This window comes from Colobus angolensis, unplaced genomic scaffold, assembly GCF_000951035.1.
Source record: "Colobus angolensis palliatus isolate OR3802 unplaced genomic scaffold, Cang.pa_1.0 Scaffold456, whole genome shotgun sequence".
Lineage (NCBI taxonomy): Eukaryota > Metazoa > Chordata > Mammalia > Primates > Cercopithecidae > Colobus > Colobus angolensis.
Window position 1 is genome coordinate 368,340 of NW_012117999.1, and position 24,439 is coordinate 392,778.

Here is a 24,439-nt window from a genome sequence, read left to right on the forward strand (position 1 = left end):
TTTTTCCATTGAAGCCTTTTCTCTTGAATAATAATTTTTAAGGCATCTTAGCTGAACTTTAAAATGAAATTTAAGATAGTGTAGCTTCAGTGGGAGAATATAAAGTCAGAAACCAGATGAAAAATTTAAAAAGAGAGAGGAAAACTTATTTATTTATTTATTTATTTATTAGTTTTTAAAAGTAAAATTAATACCCTCCCAACACATGGGATAAAAAATTTTATTATATGACAAATATTTACTAACTGTCCGTCATAACATGATAGTGTTCTGTGCACTGAGAACATAATAGGTGAGTTTATAAAACCTAGTATCATTGTTAGTATAAATAAAACAAATACATTTGAGTAGAGCTGAATATACAATATACAAAATTTTCTTCCAAGTATAAAACAAAAATAAAATACACTACTTTCTTTAATAGAATAGAACATTGTAAAATGTTCCATTGCAATTGATCCTCACATAAGTGCTATGCGGTAGCATTAAGAGATAAGATTTGAGACCGGCTCATGCCTATAATTCCAGCACTTTGGGAGAGCGAGGTGGGCAGATCATGAGGTCAGGAGCTTGAGACCAGCCTGACCAACATGGTGAAATCCCATCTCTACTAAAATTACAAAAAGTAGCTGGGCGTGGTAGGGCGTACCTGTAATCCCAGCTACTCAGGAGGCTGAGGCAGGAGTATCACTTGAACCCAGGAGGCGGAGGTTGCAGTGAGCCAAGATCACGCCACTGCACTGCATTCCAGCCTGTGCGACAGAATGAGACTCCATCTCAAAAAAAAAAAAAAAAAGAGAGAAGATTTGAGTTCTAACCTGGAGCTTCCCTGTTTACACTACTTACCTGCTTTGTGACCTAAGGCAAGTTACCTCAGCTCTCCAATCACTGATTTTGCAAGGAATTTTTTTTTTTTGAAAATGTTGTGAGAATTAAAGGTGTGTTTTTATAAAAGCAACAATTTTATGTTGCTTTCTTAAAATCAGAAGAATTGAATTCGAGTTTTTTAAAGTTTCTAATGGAACTTTTACATATTATTTTGTTCCAGAACAAATTCCAAGGAATGGTCTTTGATTTTGTAACCAAACAAGTCTTTGATATCAGCATCATGATCCTCATCTGCCTTAACATGGTCACCATGATGGTGGAAACCGATGACCAGAGTCAAGAAATGACAAACATTCTGTACTGGATTAATCTGGTGTTTATTGTTCTGTTCACTGGAGAATGTGTGCTGAAACTGATCTCTCTTCGTTACTACTATTTCACTATTGGATGGAATATTTTTGATTTTGTGGTGGTCATTCTCTCCATTGTAGGTAAGAAGAGGTGCTTTTATTCAATTAAGAAATATAGTAGTAAAAATGTGTGTTTTAAAACTTTAGAGGTATTTTTCACTAATCTTTCTCATTCATCCCAAACTTCCAAATAAAAATCTAATAGTCCATTTCTTTAGTTTGCAATTTCTCTAATTGCATGCCGTGCTTGAAATGATGAGTGGAATGAAATGAATTTGTATTTTCAGCTTTCATTTATTCTCATTTAATATTTTCATATATTCTCATTCATTCTCATCTTGGAAGACAATAACTGCAACTTTGGCAGAATACTCTTGTACCTGGTCATACTCCTGTGGTACTGACAGTTGCTGCTTTGAATAAACAATCATTCCACACACATATATACATAAATCATTTGAAGTGGTCACATAATTGATAAATATAACCTCTTAAATAATTGGAATATTGTGTATATCCAGTTATATATATAATTACACATATATAAGTTTCATGTTATCTTTGGGTGAAGACAGTTTTCTGTAGTTTGCAGTATTTCTTTTTGGAAGCAGATATTTGTTTGAAAATCCAAAACAGATTTGTTATCATCAAGGATACATTAATGTTAGAATACACACATATATTAAGTGCTAGGAGTGCAAAAGGCTCATTGGAAAGATATAGATATATAGTATTTATGTATAAGATACTAAATGAGGTACTGGAAGTAAATATAAGAAGATTTAAGAGAAGGTTCTCCCTATTTGGGGAAAGAGAACATTCACATGGAGGGGAAAATCATATAGCACTCTTTAAACTACTTTCTTTAGTAGAATAGAACAGTGTAACAATGTTCCATTGCATCTGATTCTCACATAAGTGCTATGAGGTAGCATGAGGAGGCAAGATTTGATATCTGCCCTGTAGCTTCCCTATTTACACACCTGCTCAATGACCTAAGAGAAGTCACCTCAGCTCTCCAATTCCTGGTTTTGCAAGGAATTTTTCTGTAAAATGTTGTTGTGAAGATTAAATCAGATTATGTATATATATACATGCACTTAGCACTGTGCCCAGCATGAAGAAAAGATTCAGTAAATGGTCAGTGTGACCACAAGAAAAAGTTGATATTATCACCATTTACTGATGCATAAAAGCAAGTGCCAAGATTCAGTCCCAAGTATGTCTGTCTCCAAAGCCTATGTTTTCTTCTGTACATCACACTGCCTACTCCCAAATAAAACAGGATCACAGCTATCTCTGAAAGTTAGGAACTCTCATATTCCTGATCCAAAATCATATGCCTTTAGTTCTTATGCAAATACTAGTTCTAGTATTATATAAATTAATTTCTGGACATATAATTTAATTTCTGTACTTGGTCGTTGTATGCTTCATGATATCTTTAGACCATCCAGGGTTGAGTCATTTTTTTGATAGATGCTTTCCTTGAACTAGGAAAAATGACCCTTGTTACCTTCATTTAATATAAAGATGTCAATGTTATAACACAAAACATACCAGTTTCATTTTGCTGAACAAATATTGCAGATTATTTGCATATATACATGTACCTAACTGTCCTGTTCACATTTTGTAAAACTAACGTAATTATGTAAACTTTCATTTGCTACTACTAAGTATAACATTATTTTTGTTATTTGTTGATTTTCTACAGGAATGTTTCTGGCTGAACTGATAGAAAAGTATTTTGTGTCCCCTACCCTGTTCCGAGTGATCCGTCTTGCCAGAATTGGCCGAATCCTACGTCTGATCAAAGGAGCAAAGGGGATCCGCACGCTGCTCTTTGCTTTGATGATGTCCCTTCCTGCATTGTTTAACATTGGCCTCCTGCTCTTCCTGGTCATGTTCATCTACGCCATCTTTGGGATGTCCAACTTTGCCTATGTTAAGAGGGAAGTTGGGATCGACGACATGTTCAACTTTGAGACCTTTGGCAACAGCATGATCTGCCTGTTCCAAATTACGACCTCTGCTGGTTGGGATGGATTGCTAGCGCCTATTCTTAATAGTGGACCTCCAGACTGTGACCCTGAAAAAGATCACCCTGGAAGCTCAGTTAAGGGAGACTGTGGGAACCCATCTGTTGGGATTTTCTTTTTTGTCAGTTACATCATCATATCCTTCCTGGTTGTGGTGAACATGTACATCGCGGTCATCCTGGAGAACTTCAGTGTTGCTACTGAGGAAAGTGCAGAGCCCCTGAGTGAGGATGACTTTGAGATGTTCTATGAGGTTTGGGAGAAGTTTGATCCCGATGCGACCCAGTTTATAGAGTTTGCCAAGCTCTCTGATTTTGCAGACGCCCTGGATCCTCCTCTTCTCATAGCAAAACCCAACAAAGTCCAGCTCATTGCCATGGATCTGCCCATGGTCAGCGGTGACCGGATCCACTGCCTCGACATCTTATTTGCTTTTACAAAGCGTGTTTTGGGTGAGAGTGGAGAGATGGATGCCCTTCGAATACAGATGGAGGAGCGATTCATGGCATCAAACCCCTCCAAAGTCTCTTACGAGCCCATTACGACCACGTTGAAACGCAAACAAGAGGAGGTGTCTGCTATTATTATCCAGAGGGCTTACAGACGCTACCTCTTGAAGCAAAAAGTTAAAAAGGTATCAAGTATATACAAGAAAGACAAAGGCAAAGAATGTGACGGAACACCTATCAAAGAAGATACTCTCATTGATAAACTGAATGAGAATTCAACTCCAGAGAAAACCGATATGACGCCTTCCACCACATCTCCACCCTCGTATGATAGTGTGACCAAACCAGAAAAAGAAAAATTTGAAAAAGACAAATCAGAAAAGGAAGACAAAGGGAAAGATATCAGGGAAAGTAAAAAGTAAAAAGAAACCAAGAATATTCCATTTTGTGATCAATTGTTTACAGCCCGTGATGGTGATGTGTTCGTGTCTACAGGACTCCCACAGGAGGTCTATGCCAAACTGACTGTTTTTACAAATGTATACTTAAGGTCAGTGCCTATAACAAGACAGAGACCTCTGGTCAGCAAACTGGAACTCAGTAAACTGGAGAAGTAGTATCGACAGGAGGTTTCTATTTTCACAACCAGCTGACACTGCTGAAGAGCAGAGGTGTAATGGCTACTCAGACGATAGGAACCAATTTAAAGGGGGGAGGGAAGTTAAATTTTTATGTAAATTCAACATGTGACACTTGATAATAGTAATTGTCAGCACTGTTTATGTTTTAACTGCCACACCTGCCATATTTTTACAAAACGTGTGCTGTGAATTTATCACTTTTCTTTTTAATTCACAGGTTGTTTACTATTATATGTGACTATTTTTGTAAATGGGTTTGTGTTTGGGGAGAGGGATTAAAGGGAGGGAATTCTGCATTTCTCTATTGTATTGTATAACTGGATATATTTTAAATGGAGGCATGCTGCAATTCTCATTCACACATGAAAAAAATCACATCACAAAAGGAAAGACTTTACTTCTTGTTTCAGGATGTTTTTAGATTTTTGAGGTGCTTAAATAGCTATTCGTATTTTTAAGGTGTCTCATCCAGAAAAAAATTAATGTGCCTGTAAATGTTCCATAGAATCACAAGCATTAAAGAGTTGCTTTATTTTTACATAACCCATTAAATGTACATGTATATATGTATATATGTATATGTGCGTGTATATACATATATATGTATACACACACACACAGATGTACACATACCATTACATTGTCATTCACAGTCCCGGCAGCATGACTATCACATTTTTGATAAGTGTCCTTTGGCATAAAATAAAATTATCCTATCAGTCCTTTCTAAGAAACCTGAATTGACCAAAAAACATCCCCACCACCACTTTATAAAGTTGATTCTGCTTTATCCTGCAGTATTGTTTAGCCATCTTCTGCTCTTGGTAAGGTTGACATAGTATATGTCAATTTAAAAAATAAAAGTCTGCTTTGTAAATAGTAATTTTACCCAGTGGTGCATGTTTGAGCAAACAAAAATGATGATTTAAGCACACTACTTATTGCATCAAATATGTACCACAGTAAGTATAGTTTGCAAGCTTTCAACAGGTAATATGATGTAATTGGTTCCATTATAGTTTGAAGCTGTCACTGCTGCATGTTTATCTTGCCTATGCTGCTGTATCTTATTCCTTCCACTGTTCAGAAGTCTAATATGGGAAGCCATATGTCAGTGGTAAAGTGAAGCAAATTGTTCTACCAAGACCTCATTCTTCATGTCATTAAGCAATAGGTTGCAGCAAACAAGGAAGAGCTTCTTGCTTTTTATTCTTCCACCCTTAATTGAACACTCTATGATGAAAAGCCCGACTGTACAAACACGTTGCAAGCTGCTTAAATCTGTTTAAAATATATGGTTAGAGTTTTCTAAGGAAATATAAATACTGTAAAAAGTTCATTTTATTTTATTTTTCAGCCTTTTGTACATAAAATGAGAAATTAAAAGTATCTTCAGGTGGATGTCACAGTCACTATTGTTAGTTTCTGTTCCTAGCACTTTTCAATTGAAGCACTTCACAAAATAAGAAGCAAGGACTAGGATGCAGTGTAGGTTTCTGCTTTTTTATTAGTACTGTAAACTTGCACACATTTCAATGTGAAACAAATCTCAAACTGAGTTCAATGTTTATTTGCTTTCAATAGTAATGCCTTATCATTGAAAGAGGCTTAAAGAAAAAAATCAGCTGATATTCTTGGCATTGCTTGAATCCAATGTTTCCACCTAGTCTTTTTATTCAGTAATCATCAGTCTTTTCCAATGTTTGTTTACACAGATAGATCTTATTGACCCATATGGCACTAGAACTGTATCAGATATAATATGGGATCCCAGCTTTTTCTCCCCCCCAACAAAACCAGGTAGTGAAGTTATATTACCAGTTACAGCAAAATACTTTGTGTTTCACAAGCAACAATAAATGTAGATTCTTTATACTAAAGCTATTGACTTGTAGTGTGTTGGTGAAATGCATGCAGGAAAATGCTGTTACCATAAAGAACGGTATACCACATTACAATCAAGCCAAAAGAATAAAGGTTTTGCTTTTGTTTTTGTATTTAATTGTTGTCTTTGTTTCTATCTTTGAAATGCCATTTAAAGGTAAATTTCTATCATGTAAAAATAATCTATCTGAAAAACAAATGTAAAGAACACACATTAATTATGATAATTCATCTTTCAATTTTTTCATGGAATGGAAGTTAATTAAGAAGAGTGTATTGGATAACTACTTTAATATTGGCCAAAAACCTAGATATGGCATTAGGTAGAGTAGTGGAAAGTTACAAAAATTAATAAAAAATTGACTAACACTTTAAGTTGTGCATCTTTTCTCCTTCCTGTCCACCTATTGTTCTTTTTTTCACTTTTCCATTTCAATTTCTTCCTACATATTCTTGATCTACTTTTCTTTATATCCTTCTATCCTTTCCTTGGGTTTTCAGTATTTTTCATTTAGGATATTCTCCTTGTTTCTTTTCTATTCACCAAATGTCTTGTTTATTACAGTCTACCGACCACTTAGACTTAGATCCCTAAAATTTGCTGTCACTCTGTAAAGTGCACATAGTATCTGCGTATTTATTTTTACAATTTTCTTTACAAAAATTCTAAGAAAGCTTAGACTGCAACTTTTCATAATATATAAACAAAATTCCCAAATGGCACAGATTTGACTTTCTCGTTTAATTATGAACAGTTTGGGAAATGTTTCCCGATTCTGAATGCATATTAGAATTACCTGAGAAGCGAAAAAAAAAAAAAAAAAAAAAAAAAAGCCAGTGCATGGGCCAAGACCAGACCAATTGAACTCATATCTCTGGGTGAGACTTAAGCATTTAATTTTTTGAAGGCTCATCGTTGATGCTGATTCATACTAAAGACTAAGAACTGGCAAATTCGGGTCTCCTTTGCCCAAAAGGAAAAACATATTATCCAGAAAGTGCAAATTGTCCTTCATTACATAACTTGTCATGTACAAAATAAAGTTCCTAAGAGGATGGGTTTTGGAGTATTTATCTTACAGATTGAGGGATTGACATTGATCTAATTATAATAGAGGTTCTTCTTTAGGGCTGTAGTTGGTATAAAGGGAATTCTATTAGAATAGTTTAGGGAGACTGTTTTCAGGTACCACATGCACACACAGACACCCCATATGGCACCTTAACTATTCCCAGTGTATACTGGGTGGAATGAATATGGGATGGTCTAGGAAACAGTATACATTTATAAAATAGCTCCCTCCAGTGAATGCTACCTGCCTTGTTGCATGAGAACCTTTAATCTGGACCAATAGAAGGCAGCTCATGGTGGCCAGCCATAAAGCATACATTCAGTTTGTCATTAACAACTCAGAGATCTAGACAGGAAAGATTCTCCTTCTCATCTTCTCCATTCTTGGGGCATCTCACACAATCCCTTGTTTTCCTGAGCTCTGTATAATACAGATCTATTTACAAAGAAAAGTGAGGAGACAAAAGAGGTGAGGGGAAGTAAAGAAAGAGGAGAAAGGAGGAGAGGGAATGATAGGGGAAAGTAGGAGAAAGGAGGGGAGTGTAAGAAATGGGATGTTTCATAAGTTATAATTCTGAGAAAAGTCTGGTGTGGATACCTGCAGCGATGGTGAGAGAAGGAGGAAGAAATGTTACTTAGCTGTCAATATGTTAGATCTAAAATATAAATATGTTTCTTCTCTTATTTATTTTTATTTATTTTTTATTTTTTTGAGATAAGGACTTGCTCTGTCACCCAGGCTGAAGAACAGTGGTGTGATCATGGCTCACTGCAGCCTTAACCTTCTGGACTCAAGCGATCTTCCCGCCTCAGCCTCCCGAGTGTCTGGGACTACAGGCATGTGCCCCCACACCCAACTCATTTTTTTTGTATTTTTTGTAGAGACAGAGTTTCCCCATGTTGCCTGGTTGGTCTCAAATTTCTGGACTCAAGCAATCCTGCCGCAGCTTTCCAAAGTGCTGAAATTACAGGCATGAGCCCTTGCACCTGCCCCTCTCATTTTTTTAAAGAAAAGATACCCGTGAAAAAAGTGAAGAGGACATTATACGACATTATACAAGTAAATGTTACAATGATTCCATGGGTCAAGGAATAATGTTTTTTTCTTTCACCTAAACTAAATACATATTCGAGTGTCTAGCATATATCAGCTTTGCAATAGCAGCTAAGAGATCAAAGAGGAATATAACTATCCAAAGAAAGACTATAACCAGAGGTGAAGAACCTGGAAAGCCATGCTAGAGTTTGGAATTGATTATGTGGCCAAAAGGAGTGATTACTCCTGAGCAGTAGAAGGAGCAGTGAAATATGATACATCTGTACCTGCTGAATCTGGTAGCAAAAAGGCTTGGTAGTAATAAGGCTACGCTGTTCATTTTTTGCTAGTATTTTACAGCGATCTCATTTTCCCAGTTCTTTAAATGGATTCTTATCTCTTGGTATAGTAGATAGATTTTATTAAGTAAAAGAATAAAACTCGATTTTTAAGTCATCCAATGTGACACTTCCTGCTAATAGCCTATTGTAATCAACTTAAATTTTTTAAATTTACAGATATATCTAATTTTATTCCTATCCCTTTATTTCACACTTTCTACTTTTTGGGGTTTTTCCTTTTTTTCTCCTCTTCCTTCTGGTCCTCTTTTGCTTTGTGTTTTCTATTTTTCTTTCCCCCATCTCTGATGGAAAGTTACACATCATCTCCTTCCATCCATCCCTCCCTCCCTCCTTTCCTTCCTTTCTTCTTTTTTCTTTCTCTTTTATAAGTAATTACTCTTAAACTTTAGCATGCATCCTTAATTAAGATGAACTGTAATCAATATTTGTACCCTGATCTGGAAAAATGAATTTTCCTAGACTGACAATATATAATTGCTCTCCTCTAACATGTTATTTTTGTCTACTATCTTAACTGTACCTTAATTTGAGAAAAAACAAACAGTACTATTACATGAATTTGTAGGCAGTGCTTATTTAGACTTACATAATAATTATTAGTAATTTTTTCCCTCAAATTTGTTTCTTTTGCCAGCTTTTTTATTTTGTATTCTATTTCTTTCTTGAAATGTATCCTTTAGGAATTCTGTAAGATCTGTTAGCAGCAAAATGACCCCGTTTTTCTTTTTCTGAAAATGGCTTGATTTTGGCCACATTTTTAATTATAATTATTTTATTTATATATCAACTTATATTAAGATAAGATATATCATTATGTATTATATAAAGATTTATATATAAATATACTTATATTAAATAAATATATGTTAATATATATTTATATAACATATGTTTATATAAAAATAATATAAGTAAAAATATATATAAATATTTATGTAAAATTACAATAGTTATATTAAAATATTTATGTAAATATTTAATTATAATACTTTTTTATTTCTACGCATCTATGAAATTATTTTCATTAATCTGACTCATAACTTATGCTAATGTAAGTTGAGGATTCACATATTAATATTTTCAATTCAGAAAATTCCAAGGAAATGATCAGTTTTTAACATTACAAATATTTTCTCATTCCATATTTTTTAATTCTATCTGGAACTCCTTAAGGATATAGGTTCAATGTCTAAATCTTTTCTCCATGTCTCTTAACATTCCTTTTTTATTTTTTAGTGGTCTCTCTGGATAATTTGTCAGGTTTTGGTATCGAAATAATCCTGGCTTCATAAAACAAGTTGGGAGACATTTATTCTTAAAAGAGAGTAAGAGAGATTATTTCTCCCTTAAATATTGATAGAACTCAAAGTAAAGCCATCGGAAACCTGAGTCTTCTCTGTGGGAAAGTTTTTAATTAAAGATATCAATTCTTAAACAGGTATGTAGGATGACTAAGTTTTTTTTTTTATATTTGACAAATTGCATTTTTCTAAGAATTCATTCATCTAAGTTGTTGCTATTTGAATTTGCTGTATATATTGTTCATATTATTCTCTTATTATGCTTTTAATATCTGTGACATCTCTAATCATTTTTCCTTTAATTTGTGATTCTGAAAATTTGTTAATCATCTCTTTTCCTTGATTAGCCCATATAGGAGTCCTTCAATTTTATGAATATATTTTTAAAATTCAGTTTTGGTTTGTTGATTTTCTCTACAGTTCTTCTGCTTTCTATTTTAATTACTTCTGCTCTGTCCATCCCTACTACTATAATTTTCATTTTCTTTCCTCCCTGCATGGGCTGAACATTACTTGTAACATTGAAAAGGTGAGGTGATAATGGTAAGCTTTGTTTTGTTTCTAATATGAGTAAGGAAGGTTTTAATAATTAACTATTAAAAATGTCAATTGGTATAGATTTTTTAAAAATAGATATCCATTATCGTCTTAAAGTGGACTCTTTCAGTTCTTAATTTTTGAAAAGTTTCTAAAGGTCATTAATTAATGCAAAATTTTATTGGTTTTCTGTATCTTATTTAGAAAATCATATATTTTTTTTTGTATTTTGATATTGTGGTACACAGCGATAGATTTTAGGATATTAATTCTAACTATGCTCCTGGAATTTAATCAAATTTGGTCATTTGAATTATCAATTTCATACATTGCTTCGATTTTCTAATATTTTGTTTTATATTCCTACATCTATGTTTGTGAAAGAGTTTGGTTTGTAATCTTTTTACTTTAATGTGCTCGTTAGGTTTTGAAATCATCATTATGCCAACCTCTTAAAACAAGTTGGCAAAGGATTCTTCTTGTTCTTGTTCTCTGGTACAGACCAAGTAAGACTGGTGTTAATATTTTTCTTAATTCTTTGGATAATTAAATAGTAAAATCTGAGCATGAATTGTTTTTATGTACAAGTTCTTAATTATGTATTATTTTCTCTGATAGAGGACCATTCAGATTTGTTGTTTCTTCTTGTTTCACTTTCTGTAACTTGATAAAATTTCAAGTTTATTCACATAAAATTGTTTATAATGATATTGGTTTTTAAAACTCTATAGGATCTTTAATGGTGACCCCTTTTGATTCCTGTTATTGGTATTTTGTGATTTCTCTTTTTTATTTATTTAGTCTTTTAAGGAACCAACTTTTGCCTTTTAAAACATTCTGTATTGTATGTTCTTTTCTATTTTTTTATTTGTTTTTATGTTTATAATTTTCTTTCTTTTATTTCTTTAGTTTTAATTTACTATTGTTTTCTAAATTCTGAAAATCTCTACTTCATTCATTGATTTCAACCTTTGTTCTTTTTCTAATAAATACACTTAAGACTATAAATTTCTCTCTAAGCATGGCTGTAATAGCATACCCTAAATTTTGGTATATTTTATTTTGATAACATTCAGTTTAACATATTTTCTCATCTCTATCTATTTAGATTTTTAAAAATCTTACTAGAAACTTAGAAGAGAACTACTTAATTTCCAAATACTTGAAAAAGCTTCTAGATGTATTTATTTTGATTTCTAATTTAATTACCCTACATTCAGATAATATAGATAATATACTTTGTATAATCTTAATATTTAACTTTTGGTTGAAGATGCCTTGTAGCTCAGCATGTATCAAATGTGGCCTATATTTCATGTGTAGTTGAAAATAAAGTACATTTCAGTTGTTAAGTACAAAATTCTATACATTTTATTCATGAATTTGAAAGAAATCTTCATTTCTTTTGGCTGTTTTACTATCCTTTACCAGAAGGGGTGTGTAAAAATTTTCCAATATGATTATAAATTTGTTTTATTTATTTTAGTTCTGTTAACTTTTGCCATATAGCTTAATTTTTATTTAGTTATTTGATATTTATTAGGTGCCTAAAATGTAAAATGCTACATTTTTTTTCCAGGAGATTGACCCTACTGTCATTATGGACTAGTCCTATTAATTTCTAGTAAGATTGCCCTAAATTCACTTTGTCTGATTATTATTATACCTACAGTGGCTTTGCCTGGCTTGGTGGTTGCATGGTACATCTTCTTTCATTGTTTCACTTTAAATGTTTCTGTAACCTGCTATTCAATATTGAATATTCATGAACTGTATTTTATATCCAGTCTGACAATCTTTCACACACACTCACACACACACACATATTTCACATTTGGATTTAAATTTTATGACTCCTTTTGGATTATTTGTATAATTCAATTTTATACATTGTGTTACTATATTGTTTATAGTTACCAAGCAATTGCCACATTAACTTATTAAATTTCAAAACGAATTAGTATTTCGCTACTTTCTGGACATTGCTAGGACATGAGAACACTTTCATTCTATTTCCCCCACTTCATCTTTTGTACTATTATTACATATTTTCATTTTACATGTAGTCTAAACTCTGGAAGACATTATTATTACTTTTATGAAATCAACTTCTACTTAGTGCATTAGTATGTTTTCACACTGCTATAAAGATACTACCTGAGACTGGGTAATTATAAAGGAAAGAAGTTTTTGTTGTTTGTTTGTTTGTTTTTCAGACGGAGTCTTGCCCTTTGCCCAGGCTGGAGTGCAGTGGTTCAGTCTCGGCTCACTGTAACCTCTGCCTCCCAGGCTCAAGTGTTTCTACTGCCTCAGCCTCCCAAGCAGCTGGAACTACAGGCTCCCACCACCACACCCAGCTAATTTTTGTATTTTTAGTAAAGACGGGATTTCACTATGTTGCCCAAGCTGGCCTTGAACTCCTGATCTCAAGTGATCTGCCCGCCTCAGCCTCCCAAAGTGCTGGGATTACAGGTGTGAGCCACCATGCCCAACCAGAAAGAGGTTTAATTGACTCACAGTTCCCAGTGGGTACGGAGGCCTCAGGAAACTTACAATCATGGCAGAAGGTGAAAGGGAAGCAAGGCACACCTTATGTGGCAGCAGGAGAGGGAGAGAGTGTGAGGAAGTGCCACACTTCAAAACCATCAGCTCTTGTGAGAACTCACGCACTATCACTAGAACAACATGGGGGAACCACCCCCATGACCCAGTGATCTCCCACCAGGTCCCTCCCTTGAACAAGGGATTTACAACTCAAGATGAAATGTGGGTTGGGATACAGAGTCAAACTATATCACTTAGTTTTCCCGAAATATTTAGTGTTTTATTCTTTCCTATATTTTCTACTTATCTATGGATTATTTCCCTTCTGCCTGAAAAAAATTCTTTTTAATATTTCCTTTACTATGGGTCTGCTCTTACTGACTCTCTCAAGTTGAATTTGTCCCCTAATATTTTTTTAATTTTCACTTTTGAAGGATATTTTCACCAGATATGAGTTCCAATATACTTTTTCTATTTTAGCATTGAGGTGACATTGTCTTCTGTAAAAAGAATAATTTCAAAAAAAGCCCTAAAACCATAATTCTCATGACAATGAAAGCATGAACACATGTCAAAGATTTCATTTAACTCATTAATTAATGAGAAAATCCATAAGAACCAAAGGTTTAAAGGAGGATTTGACTTATAAAGATCTGTGAACTCTGCTTGACAATTTTTATTTGTTCTGCCATGAACAGAAATCATTTCCTGGCTACAGGCAAAATTATCAGAAACAGAGGCCCTGTGGTCTCTTGGTGGAAATCCCTTCTCTAAATGTTGCTTCCAGATGTCTCTGGTCCATTGGTCTTTTAAGCAGTTTCATACCCTGCTTTCTATCCCTCCCCATGCCATAGCTCCAAAGAAATTCTGAATCCTTTTTTGTGCCATTGCAGACCATGTGGCATTGTAGCCATGCTCTTAGCCTCCTCCTGTACCTGCACGATGGTACCAAGGCACTCCAGGGTTACGCTAAATTTGGGTCATTCCTCAACCTCTTGCAATTTTCATGGTCTATGTTCTGGAAAGTGCAGAGTGTTCCCTCTGCTTGTAAGTCCCTTAAATGTTTCTATCTTTGAATATCTACCACCAACGCCACCCCCAGTTCTAGTTTTCATTGTGAGGGAGGAAAATCAGATCACTCATATATAATCCTTTACTCTTACTTTTTTTCTCTTACTTTCCAATGGCTAGCAACAGTTACTTTCCTTCCTTTTGAGGCAGGAATTTTCTTTACATAATATACTATTCTTTGTATTCTGGGATCCACACTTTATTCAATTCTCTGAACTCTGGATCTTAATATGCAAAAATCTGACATTACTATGGATTTATAAATATCAAATTAGAAGATGAGTGACGTTTTTCTATTGTTGATATAATTTTTATCTGAATTTCTATTCTTTGAAAGAAAAGGCTTCATGGTTTTCATGATGCAAAGGATTTAAGAAAAGGAGAGAAATTTACCAGAAAAGCAAAATGCAGTAGCAGACAACTCAAACACTACCTTAATATAAATAAATACATGCACATATATTTTTAATTTGACAAATCTTATAGCATGCTATTGGAGCCAATCTTTAGGATGTTAAGAGGGATTATCACCCCATTCCCATTTCTAGAAAGGTTTTATATAAAGAATTGGCATAGAAAGAACCACAGTTGTTTTTAATAACTATTGTCATTTTTTCCAATACTAACCAGCACCTTTTGACAAACTTACTAATATTTTAGAAAACCATATTTTGATGTACCTGATTGCCCTTTTTTGGCAGTTCCTCAAAAAGTTAAACACAGAATTATCTTATGACCCACGAATTCTGCTAGGTATACACTCAAGAAAAATGGAAACATATGTCTAATATAATCCTGTACACAAATGTTTATAACAACATTACTCATAAGAGAAAAAAAGATGGAAACAACCAAGAGACCATCAATGGTTGAATAAACAATTGTGGTATAGGCATATAATGACTTATTATTCAATCATAAAAGAAATGAAGTACGGATACATGCTACAATTTGGATAAATCTCAAAAACATTATGACAGGTGTAAAAAGCTATACACAAGAAGTCACATATTATGTGGTTACTCTTGTATACCCAGAATGAGCAAATCAATAGAGATGAAAAGTAGATTCGACTGGGCACTGTAATCCTAGCACTTTCGGAAGGGCAAATGGGGAGGATTGCCTGAGCACAAGAATTCCAGACAAGCCTGAGCAACATGGCAAAACCCCATCTCTACAAAAATTAGCCAGTCATGGTGGTAGGGGCCTGTGGTTCCAGCTATTTGGGAGGCTGTGGCAGGAGGATTGCTCCAGCCCCGGAGGTTGAGGCTTCAGTGAGCCTTGTTCCTGCCAGTACACTCCAGCCTGGGCAACAGACCAAGACCCTGTCTCAAAATAAATAAATAAATAAATAAAATAAAAATAGATTAAAGTTTACTAGGGATGGAAGGACAGAATAGGAAATGCTTACTTAATGGTTATGGGATGTTTTTATGGAGTAATAGAACCGTGAAACTACAGAAAGCTTGTGCTTGCACAACATGTGACTACAATAAATACTAATATATTGTACACTTTAAAATTGTTATGTGAATTTCACACAAACCTAGTTATGTGGAAAAAGTAAGTTAACATCATTGCAACCCTATCCACTAGAGGGCGATGCTTCCATTAAGAAACATGACTCGTAAATTTTTTTGGTTGGTCGAAGGAGGACAGTCAGCTTTGCAAATACATTTTCTGCTTATTTTGTATCTATCTTAGGTGTAAAACAATGAAAGCAAACATCCACTTTGGAGACATTACTGGAAAGATAATATTTAATTTGAATGTGTCTCTTCAAGACAAAACAGTTTGGGAAGCATTTGTATTGAGAAAAGATTTCTTTCCTTGGGCATAGATCTCATAGGGCAAAAATTAAACAAACATGAGCAAATTATGAAACTAAAGGCATGGTTCATGGAAAGCATCTCAGCGACTAACATAAAACTGAAGGAGCCAAGTGTTGAAGAATTCATATCAATAGAGGGTTTCAAGTAACTTTATCACTGTAAATACTTGAGAGTCTTGAAAGTGTTTATCCACATTTTCATGAGCACAGTAAAATTTGGTTGTCCAACTCAGTATGTGTCTTAAATTCTGTCTCTAATTCAGAAAATAATTCATCATTTAGTAAAGCTACATTTCTTGAAGGTGCATCAGGAGTAAAATAATTACCTCATCATACACCAGAGATCCTGTGGCCAAGAGTTTTAAGAGAGTAACACAGGAAGTGTCATGCATACTCATTTTTCACCTCCAAATTCACACAATAAGTTACTCTTCCTACAAAGGGAATGTCTTTCTGCCACTGTTCACAACAAAATCACAAATGTAACAGAAAAATTAGCCAAGGAAAACACAGTCCCTAAACTAAATCTGATGCAAAATAATCTGATTAAATCCATACAATTACAGCATTGTAAAGTCGTCCTTGGGTTATTTATAAAGTCAGCAGTCAGCGTTTTCCAAGGCATACTCATAGGAAGCAAAGCCTTGCTCAGGAGCCAGCTGATAAAGACTATAAAGCTCATCCTCGGAGCAAAACCAGAATGATGTCACTGCTAAGTCCTCCATAAAATAAGAAGCAGGCATTTTAGAGCAGGTAGTTTGGGACACAAATAAATGTGGGGCTTGGGAAGAGAGTCTAAAAATCCAGAAACACAAGCTTAATCCTAGGTTTTTCTTTAGCAAGATTTGGATGTATACCAGAACCTAGTTTGTAGTCAATACAATAAATCATATACTGTATATATTTTCTCAAGGTGCTTCAGTTTACTCATTTTAAAAACAAACAAATGGATATCCTTTTGTCAACTTTATGAAATAATGTTCAGATATTGTTATTATAGCATATTGGCTTTCAATTGTTAAATAACCACACATATAGAGGCCCAGACAACACATCTAGTGTTTATCATCCCACAGTTTCTTTGGGTCAGGAATCTGGGGACAGCCTACCTGGGTCCTCTTCTCATTCCCACAAGGCTGCAATCACAACGTCAGCCAGGACTTGAAGCTCATCTGAAGCTTGGAGTCCTCTTCCAAGTTTAAGCAGCTGATGGTAAAATTCAGTTCCTACCAGCTATAAAACCCATTGTAGTTAGTTTCTTTAAGACTGATTTTAAAAATTGAGAGTTTTCATTGCATCAAGTCTTTGAGCTCAGGGAAGACCTAAACCCTCTTTTAAAAGGCTTGATTTGGTCAGGCTACCCAATATAATCTCCTTTAGACTGACTCAAAATCAAACTGTTTCAGCACCTTCATTACATTTGCAAAATCCCTTCACTTTTGTCATATTCTGTCAGCTGGAAGCAAGTCGCACATTCTGCCCACATCCAAGAGGGTGGTGGTCTAAGATGAGTTGGCCAGATGTAAATATAGCTGGATTAGATGGACCCTGACTATCCTAATCAAAAGTCTAATGGATACACAGGACAAGCCAGGAAGAAAGCATCTTCTGCAACCCTCCCTTCATTACAGAGTAACAAGGCTTTTTTCTGTCCAGTGGCTACAAATATCACGCAAGCAACGAGTATTACCAGTCATCACACTTTATGCCTTCACGCAAGCATATTCACTCATTTGTGCTACAAATAAACTTATCTTTCCCCATCAGAAAATTCCCAAAGCATTGAAAGTTAAAATGGTTTTTATCTGTTTATATATTCCTTATTTGTGCCAGTACAGGGAACGTTTGAGTTAGAAGCATGCAGCCTGATTTTAAAAATTGAAATTAAATTTCTATCAGTACCTTTGTAGGAAAATCAACTTGAAGTTATCTAGCCATAATTTTGGCTTGTCTCTTTTATTCAGGATATGAGGAATTGCTGGAGCTTTTTTCTTTTTTGAAGTTTATCCTATTAAACATACACACATTACAATGAGTTCATTCCTACACTACTTAACTTTGCACAAAACTGTTTTCTCAAAAAGGCACTGAAGTGAGCTGGCAACCATATATTAGTTACTGCATTAGTGAAGAAAAGTGGCTACTCCATACAATCCCAAGTATGAAAAATCAGAACTTTGAAGAAAAAAACCCAAAAAACCAAAACATAAAATTGAATTAAATTTAAGCCGAAAAGCAATAAGGAAAAGTAACAAGAAAAAGAATGTTCTTAAAAAAAACATTAAGCTTCAAGAGCCTTATGTGAGGCAGTAAAGATATTGCAGATATAGACATTGGAGAGAGCTTGCAAAAGTAACATTGCTGGAGGTTGGTTTTAAATCCTGCCTGCATGGTCTTGCATAATTTGTTAGTCCTGGGAGTGACGCACAACATTTGCAGTAATCATTTGAAATGAAACGTAACTCTTACTTGAGGATCATCTGTAACAATGATTTAATGTGTTACCAGAAGTGATAAAGTGACCAAGTAAATCGATCAGTAAGTGTTTGCTTAAGGCCAGTTACATGTCCGGTGTAATGGTATATTACAAAATATTGAGAAAGGGACCCTTTCTCAATATTGAATGCTAGACTTTCTGCCGGAGACCAGAATTTGGTATGAACTAGTAATGAAGAGGTCAGAATATTGAAGAAGTCTTATCATCAAACACAAGCCAATGAACATTTAAGTGTCCTATGGCACAACGACTTGTCACAAATGCTTTGTTGTATATTAAAACATGAGTTTTTGTCTTTACACAAATGAGAGAACATCTAGAAATCTAAACTGGTCACCCTTGGGATGGTTACTAACCAGAGAGACATCATTGCTTCTTGGCTGCTTTGGAAGCCTTCAATAACAGTTACTCAAGAATAATCAGCCATTTGTGTCAAAATAGGGAGGGTACCAATGTATTATCCCACCACGCCCATGCGTAGAATAGTGCTAAACATATAGCATGTACTTATTAAATATTGCTGCAAAGTTGAGGGAGTGAAAATCTGTTTATCAGCTTTCTGAAGTGTTCGGGACAACTTGGACTTTGAGGCAGTTTGTGCAGCCCTCATACCTTTCCCATTAGAACTTTTCTCTACCCCGATCCCATAGCATGGGCAGTCAGCAGACATCCTTCCATTGTGTGACTGCACCCTACTGCTCACTGTTGATTGCACCAGGGGTGAAGATTGGACCCCAGCTGGTCAATCAGATTCTCTTCCTTAACTGTGTGAACTAAAGACACAGAGACTGGGAACTGCAAGTTTAAATATGTAATAGCAGAGTTGAAAAAGCCTCTGTTTTTCCTGGGACCTGGTTCTTTAACGTTTCTTTGGATTCTGTGAAGTATCTCTTCTACAAATCCTTTTTTCCATTCTTTTTTTTTTCTTTTTTGCTTGGGTTACTTTGAAAATTTTATTAATTTTCACCAAAGATGCGTCAAATAAGACCACTGACATACTTTTGGAAAGTGCTGGAGACTGAAGAAAGAAATGTGAGACATCTGTGCATGAATCAGCTTGTTTCTGTATTTTTCTCACTTCAAGCATAAAATCTCTCAAACTTTAAGCTTTTAAGACATTGCAGTCTCTCCAGGAGGCAGGAATTTTAAACGCAGATACATTTATTTTCCTTGAACTGGTTTTGTATAAATTCATTCAACCACTTAAAACAGTGTCCCACCTGAAAATGAAAAGACCACAACATAAACTTTTCCATAAAAATAGGTTAAGGTGAAAGAAAGTGATGAGTGTATTGTAAGGCTCATGAAGAGATTTAGTAGCACTGATCATTTTTTGGGGCATTCAGTATGTTTCTATGTATAAGCCATAGTTTATAAATTCACCCTAGTTTGTTCAAAGATCCCACCAAGATACATAACATTAAAAGAACATATACATAGATTTTTAAAAATATGTTTGTCCTCTAACATGTACCATTTTTTGATTTTTTCACAGTACCTAAACCCCGAGGACCACAAAGAAGAAAGGGTTGAAAAATACTATTTTTTAAACTTTTTATTGAACAGCATTATTTCTAAATTTCTTTAACACCTTTTAAAAATGATATCTGAAACTACTTTTTACTTTTGTTTTCTTAGATATTTTTCATTTTACTTTTAAACATACTTAAAATATCTTATAAAAGACATATTTTAAAGTATAAAAGACATATATTTAAAGTATAACCTATGATAAAATTCACCTGCTTTAGACAGTATGTAATTGAATTGATTCTATATTGCCAATTTTTGTTCTTCCTTGCTGAAAAAAAATGTAACCTGGAACAAGCTAGAGAGGATAATTTAAAACTAACTGGTTGTTTTGGTGTTTTCAGTTATTACTATATTTGGTATTTAGCCATTGGGATAACATTTACTAATGTAACAGAAGCACATCCAGCCCACTGTGTTGCTCTGGGTCACAGAGGTCTGCCTCTGTTATTGCTTTGCTCTCAATGTTAGCAGCACTCCCCATGGTTGGGGCTCAGCCTGACCCTACAAGTCTTTTTCTGACTGCTTGTAGCTCAACACAGAGGAGTGATTAAAATCTCCGCTTGTCACTCATCTCTTACGCCAAATTCAGTAGCAAAAGGTGGCAGCATATACTTACACTGGCAATGAGCCCAAACTTCAGAGTCTGAGGTCTTGTCACTCTTAGGTCATCATCTGGGTGTGCAGATGGTGATCACTGCAGCTTAAAGGCTGAGGAGGCAGAGTCCTGTGGTGAAGCTTGACTTCCGGCTATGAATAGGTAAGGGGAGCTATGTCAATTAGATAATGTGAAACATGGTGGGAAAACACTGTTCCTCAAACAATCTAAGTCTGACATCATGTCCTCTGGGCATTCTTCCTTGTGTCTGTTTCCCACAACCTCAGTTAATGACATCCATTTCTTGCATTCCTGATGCTGCCCTTTAGCCAGAATGTTTTGCCCACATGGTCCTCTTGCTATATGCATTTTACTAGAGATGTGCAAGAAAAACACTGTGGACGGTGAATATTTGTAGCTCAAAAACAGAGCAAAAAGGACAAAGAGAGAGGCCTTTGATGGGGAATAGCTTAAGCTGATGAGAAGAAAAAAGATTTGAGAAGAGGAAGAAACACAGAGTGACTTTTACCACCAAAGGAAAAAAAGCTTGAATATCTATCAGTCTATAATCTTTTATCTTTCTGAGGAGAATCACTGGTTAGCACTGTAAAGCTTTCACAGAAGAAGTCTCCTATGAGCTCTCTCTCCACTATATTCTTTGAGATTCTTCTTTCACAATTATCTCTACCCCTCACCTAGAAATAATAGCATTATTATTACATATTAAATTATATTCTAATATATAACAATACTTTTGTTATATTTATTATTATTGCTAACTTTAATTTCACTGTCAGACACTCTTCCAAGTAATTTGTGTGAATTGCCTCAATTATCTCTCCCATAAAAGTATAATAATTTCTACATTTCAGTTGGAGAAACGGAAGCACATGAGATTGCTTAACTCATGTTAACTTGCTTAACTGCACAGAATTGAGTGGCAGAGCCAGAATTTGAACCTATGCACTGTGACTCAAGCGTGTGCCCACTGAAATGTGCCACACATGTGAGTCTGACTCAACTCCCTTTTATTCTAGCAATTTCTTAACTCACTCAATGGTTTTGACCAAGCAGCAGATCAAAGTACTCCTGAAGTTCTTCCCTCTCCAATAATGTGAACAGCCAACATTTCCACTCAGGTTGAACTATCCTAGGGAAAAAAAAAAAAAATTCATTTTTGCCAAGTGTTTTTACAACTGTTTGAACTATTTTGAGGACTTGGGAACAAGAAATAAGATGAGTTGAATGAACATAACAACAGAGGCTTGTTTCTGGATTTATTCAATGATTAATTCAGCAAGTATTTGGATAAGCACTTGTTTTGTATCCTAGAGACTGAGGATTACCCATGAATGAGTTGTTCCTGCATTTGGGCTTGTCTGCTCCCAAATCCAGACTGTTTCCTGGAGGCTGTCTATTAAAAATAATTTTTGAGGCAAGACTTTAAGAGCAAATTATAAATAAAAACTAAAACATCTGGCTGCCCATGGTGGCTCACACCCGTAATTCCAACACTTTGGGAGGTCAAGGAGGAATGATTGCTTGAGCTTAGGAGTTCAAGACCAGCCCTGACAACATGGCAGAACCCCTATCTCTACGCAAAATACAAAAAATTAGCCAGGGGCCGGGGGGTTGGTGCACATCTATCGTCTCACCTACTCAGGAGGCTGAAGTGGGAGGATAGACTAAGACTGGGAAGTGGAGGTGTAGTAGGAAGAGATTGTGCCACTGCACTCCAGTCTAGGCCACAAAAACAAACAAACAAAAACCCCTAAAACATCCATGTATCTCAATTCTGTGAACCGCTAGATATAATAAATAGTGCTTTAGGATTCCTCTAACATATTATATCTCCACTTTCCCTTCCAGCCACTTCATCACTTCACTGTTGGCTGGTTTGGTTTCAGGAGGGCGTCTCTGGAGCCACATGCCTGTGGATAGGAGTAGCTTCAGAGACTGGGGGCCCTGCCAGAACAATGTGGACTCAAGAAACAGTACTGGGCGCATGAAAAGAGAGGGTGTGAGCATCGCGTATGCAACACTTGACTGCCAAATCCCCAGCTGCCTTCCTGCACTTTTCCTGTCCTGCTCAGAAAACGCACAAACAGGAAGGGGGATATGACTTTATAACAACCATTTGGAGGTTGTATGTAAGAGAAGGCAGTAAAATCCACATTTTATAATGGCTTTTAATTGATCCAATCTGGATATTTCTTATCCAAAAGTATGGGCCCTGTGGGTAAGGCTGATGAGTGTATTTTACACAGTGTTCTGAACTGGGGTTTGAGAATTCAAAGTAGCATTGACCAGCTTTCATCACTTTGGACCCTGTGACATATGAATAGAGTGAGTATGTGTAGACTCCCAGTAACAGGGTCTAAACAATTTTTTTTTCCAGCATACATCTCAAGAGGGAAGGTTGTCTTAGATTGGCTTTTTTGACTCTACTGCACTGCAGACCAAGCAGAAATAAGCAGGCAAAGATATTTATATGGAAATGCTTTAGTCATTAGTATTAGGTGAAAGGATTTTTATAGCTTTTAGAATGTTGTCCCGAAGCTACTACTGATACTTCTCCAAGGGGAGTGGGAGAGTAAAGGAAGGGAAGACAGGAAAGGGAGCATCCCTGGACAGAATACAAAGAATAGTATATTATGTAAAGAAAATTCCTGCCTCAAAAGAAAGGAAAATAACTGTTGCTAGCCGTTGGAAAGTAAGAGAAAAAAAGTAAGAGTAAAGGATTATGGAGAACCCCTGCTAGGGCAGTGTGGAAGGGAAATGTTGGGTTGGAGCCCCCACACAGATTCCCCACTGTGGCACTGCCTAGTGGGGCTATAGAAGAGGACCACTGTCCTCCAGACTCCAGAATGGTAGATCCACCGACAGCCTGTACTGTGTGCCTGGAAATGTCACAGACTCTCAGTGCCAGCCCATGTAAGTAATCGGGAGGAAAGCTGCACCTTGCAAAGCCACAGGGGCAGAGCTGCCCAAGACCATGGGAACCCAACTCTTGTATCACTGTGACCCAGATGGCTTGGCTCTGTGTCCCCACCCAGATCTTACCTTGTGGTTCTCATAATTCTTACGTGTTGTTGGAGGTACCCACTGGGAGATGACTGAATTGTGGGAGCGGGTCTTTCCCATGCTGTTCTCATGATAATGAGGTCTTTCTGTTCTTTCGCATGCTGTTCTTGTGATAGTGAATGGGTGTCATGAGGTATGATGATTTTTAAAATGGGAAATACCTCACACAAGCTCTCTCTTTGCCTGCTGCCATCCATGGAAGATGTGACTTCCTCATCCTTGCCTTCCACCATGATTGTGATGCTTCACCAGCCATGTGGATCTGTAAGAACAACTAAACCTCTTTCTTTTGCAAATTGCCCAGTCTCTGGTATGTCTCTATCGGCAGCATGAAAATGGTCTAATGCAAAGGTCCATGTCTCTACTAAAAATACAAGAAAATTAGCCAGATTTGGTGGCAGGCATCTGTAATTCCAGCTACTTGGGAGGCTGAGGCGTGAGAATTGCTTGATCCCAGGAGGCAGAGGTTGCAGTGAGCTGAGACCGTGACACTGCATTCCAACCTGGGTGACAGAGCAAGACTCTGTTTCAAAAAAGAGAAAAAAAATGATGGAGGAGGAAGAGAGAAAGGAATGGACATGGAAATAGGATTAGCTAAAGGAAAGACTATGGATGGATACAGGATTTAGAGTTATGAAAGCTGGATGTCTTCACTTGCTGTGTTTAAAATTTTAATAATAAGTAATGCTGTTTAAAACAGTATTAACTTTACATTTTTTTCT

General features: G+C 35.7%; 1 protein-coding gene across 2 annotated transcripts in view; it reads left to right on the forward strand.

Moving 5' to 3' along the window:
• SCN2A (sodium channel, voltage gated, type II alpha subunit) overlaps positions 1-6,629 on the forward strand; it is a 166,603-nt gene extending 159,974 nt beyond the window's left edge. For both annotated transcript variants that reach the window (XM_011958022.1, XM_011958021.1), the window contains exons 26-27: positions 1,049-1,319; positions 2,956-6,629. In XM_011958022.1, coding sequence (XP_011813412.1) covers positions 1,049-1,319; positions 2,956-4,151 — 1,467 coding nt within the window. In that variant the 3' untranslated portion in view covers positions 4,152-6,629. The remainder of the gene's footprint in view (positions 1-1,048; positions 1,320-2,955) is intronic.
• Positions 6,630-24,439: the final 17,810 nt, after the last annotated feature.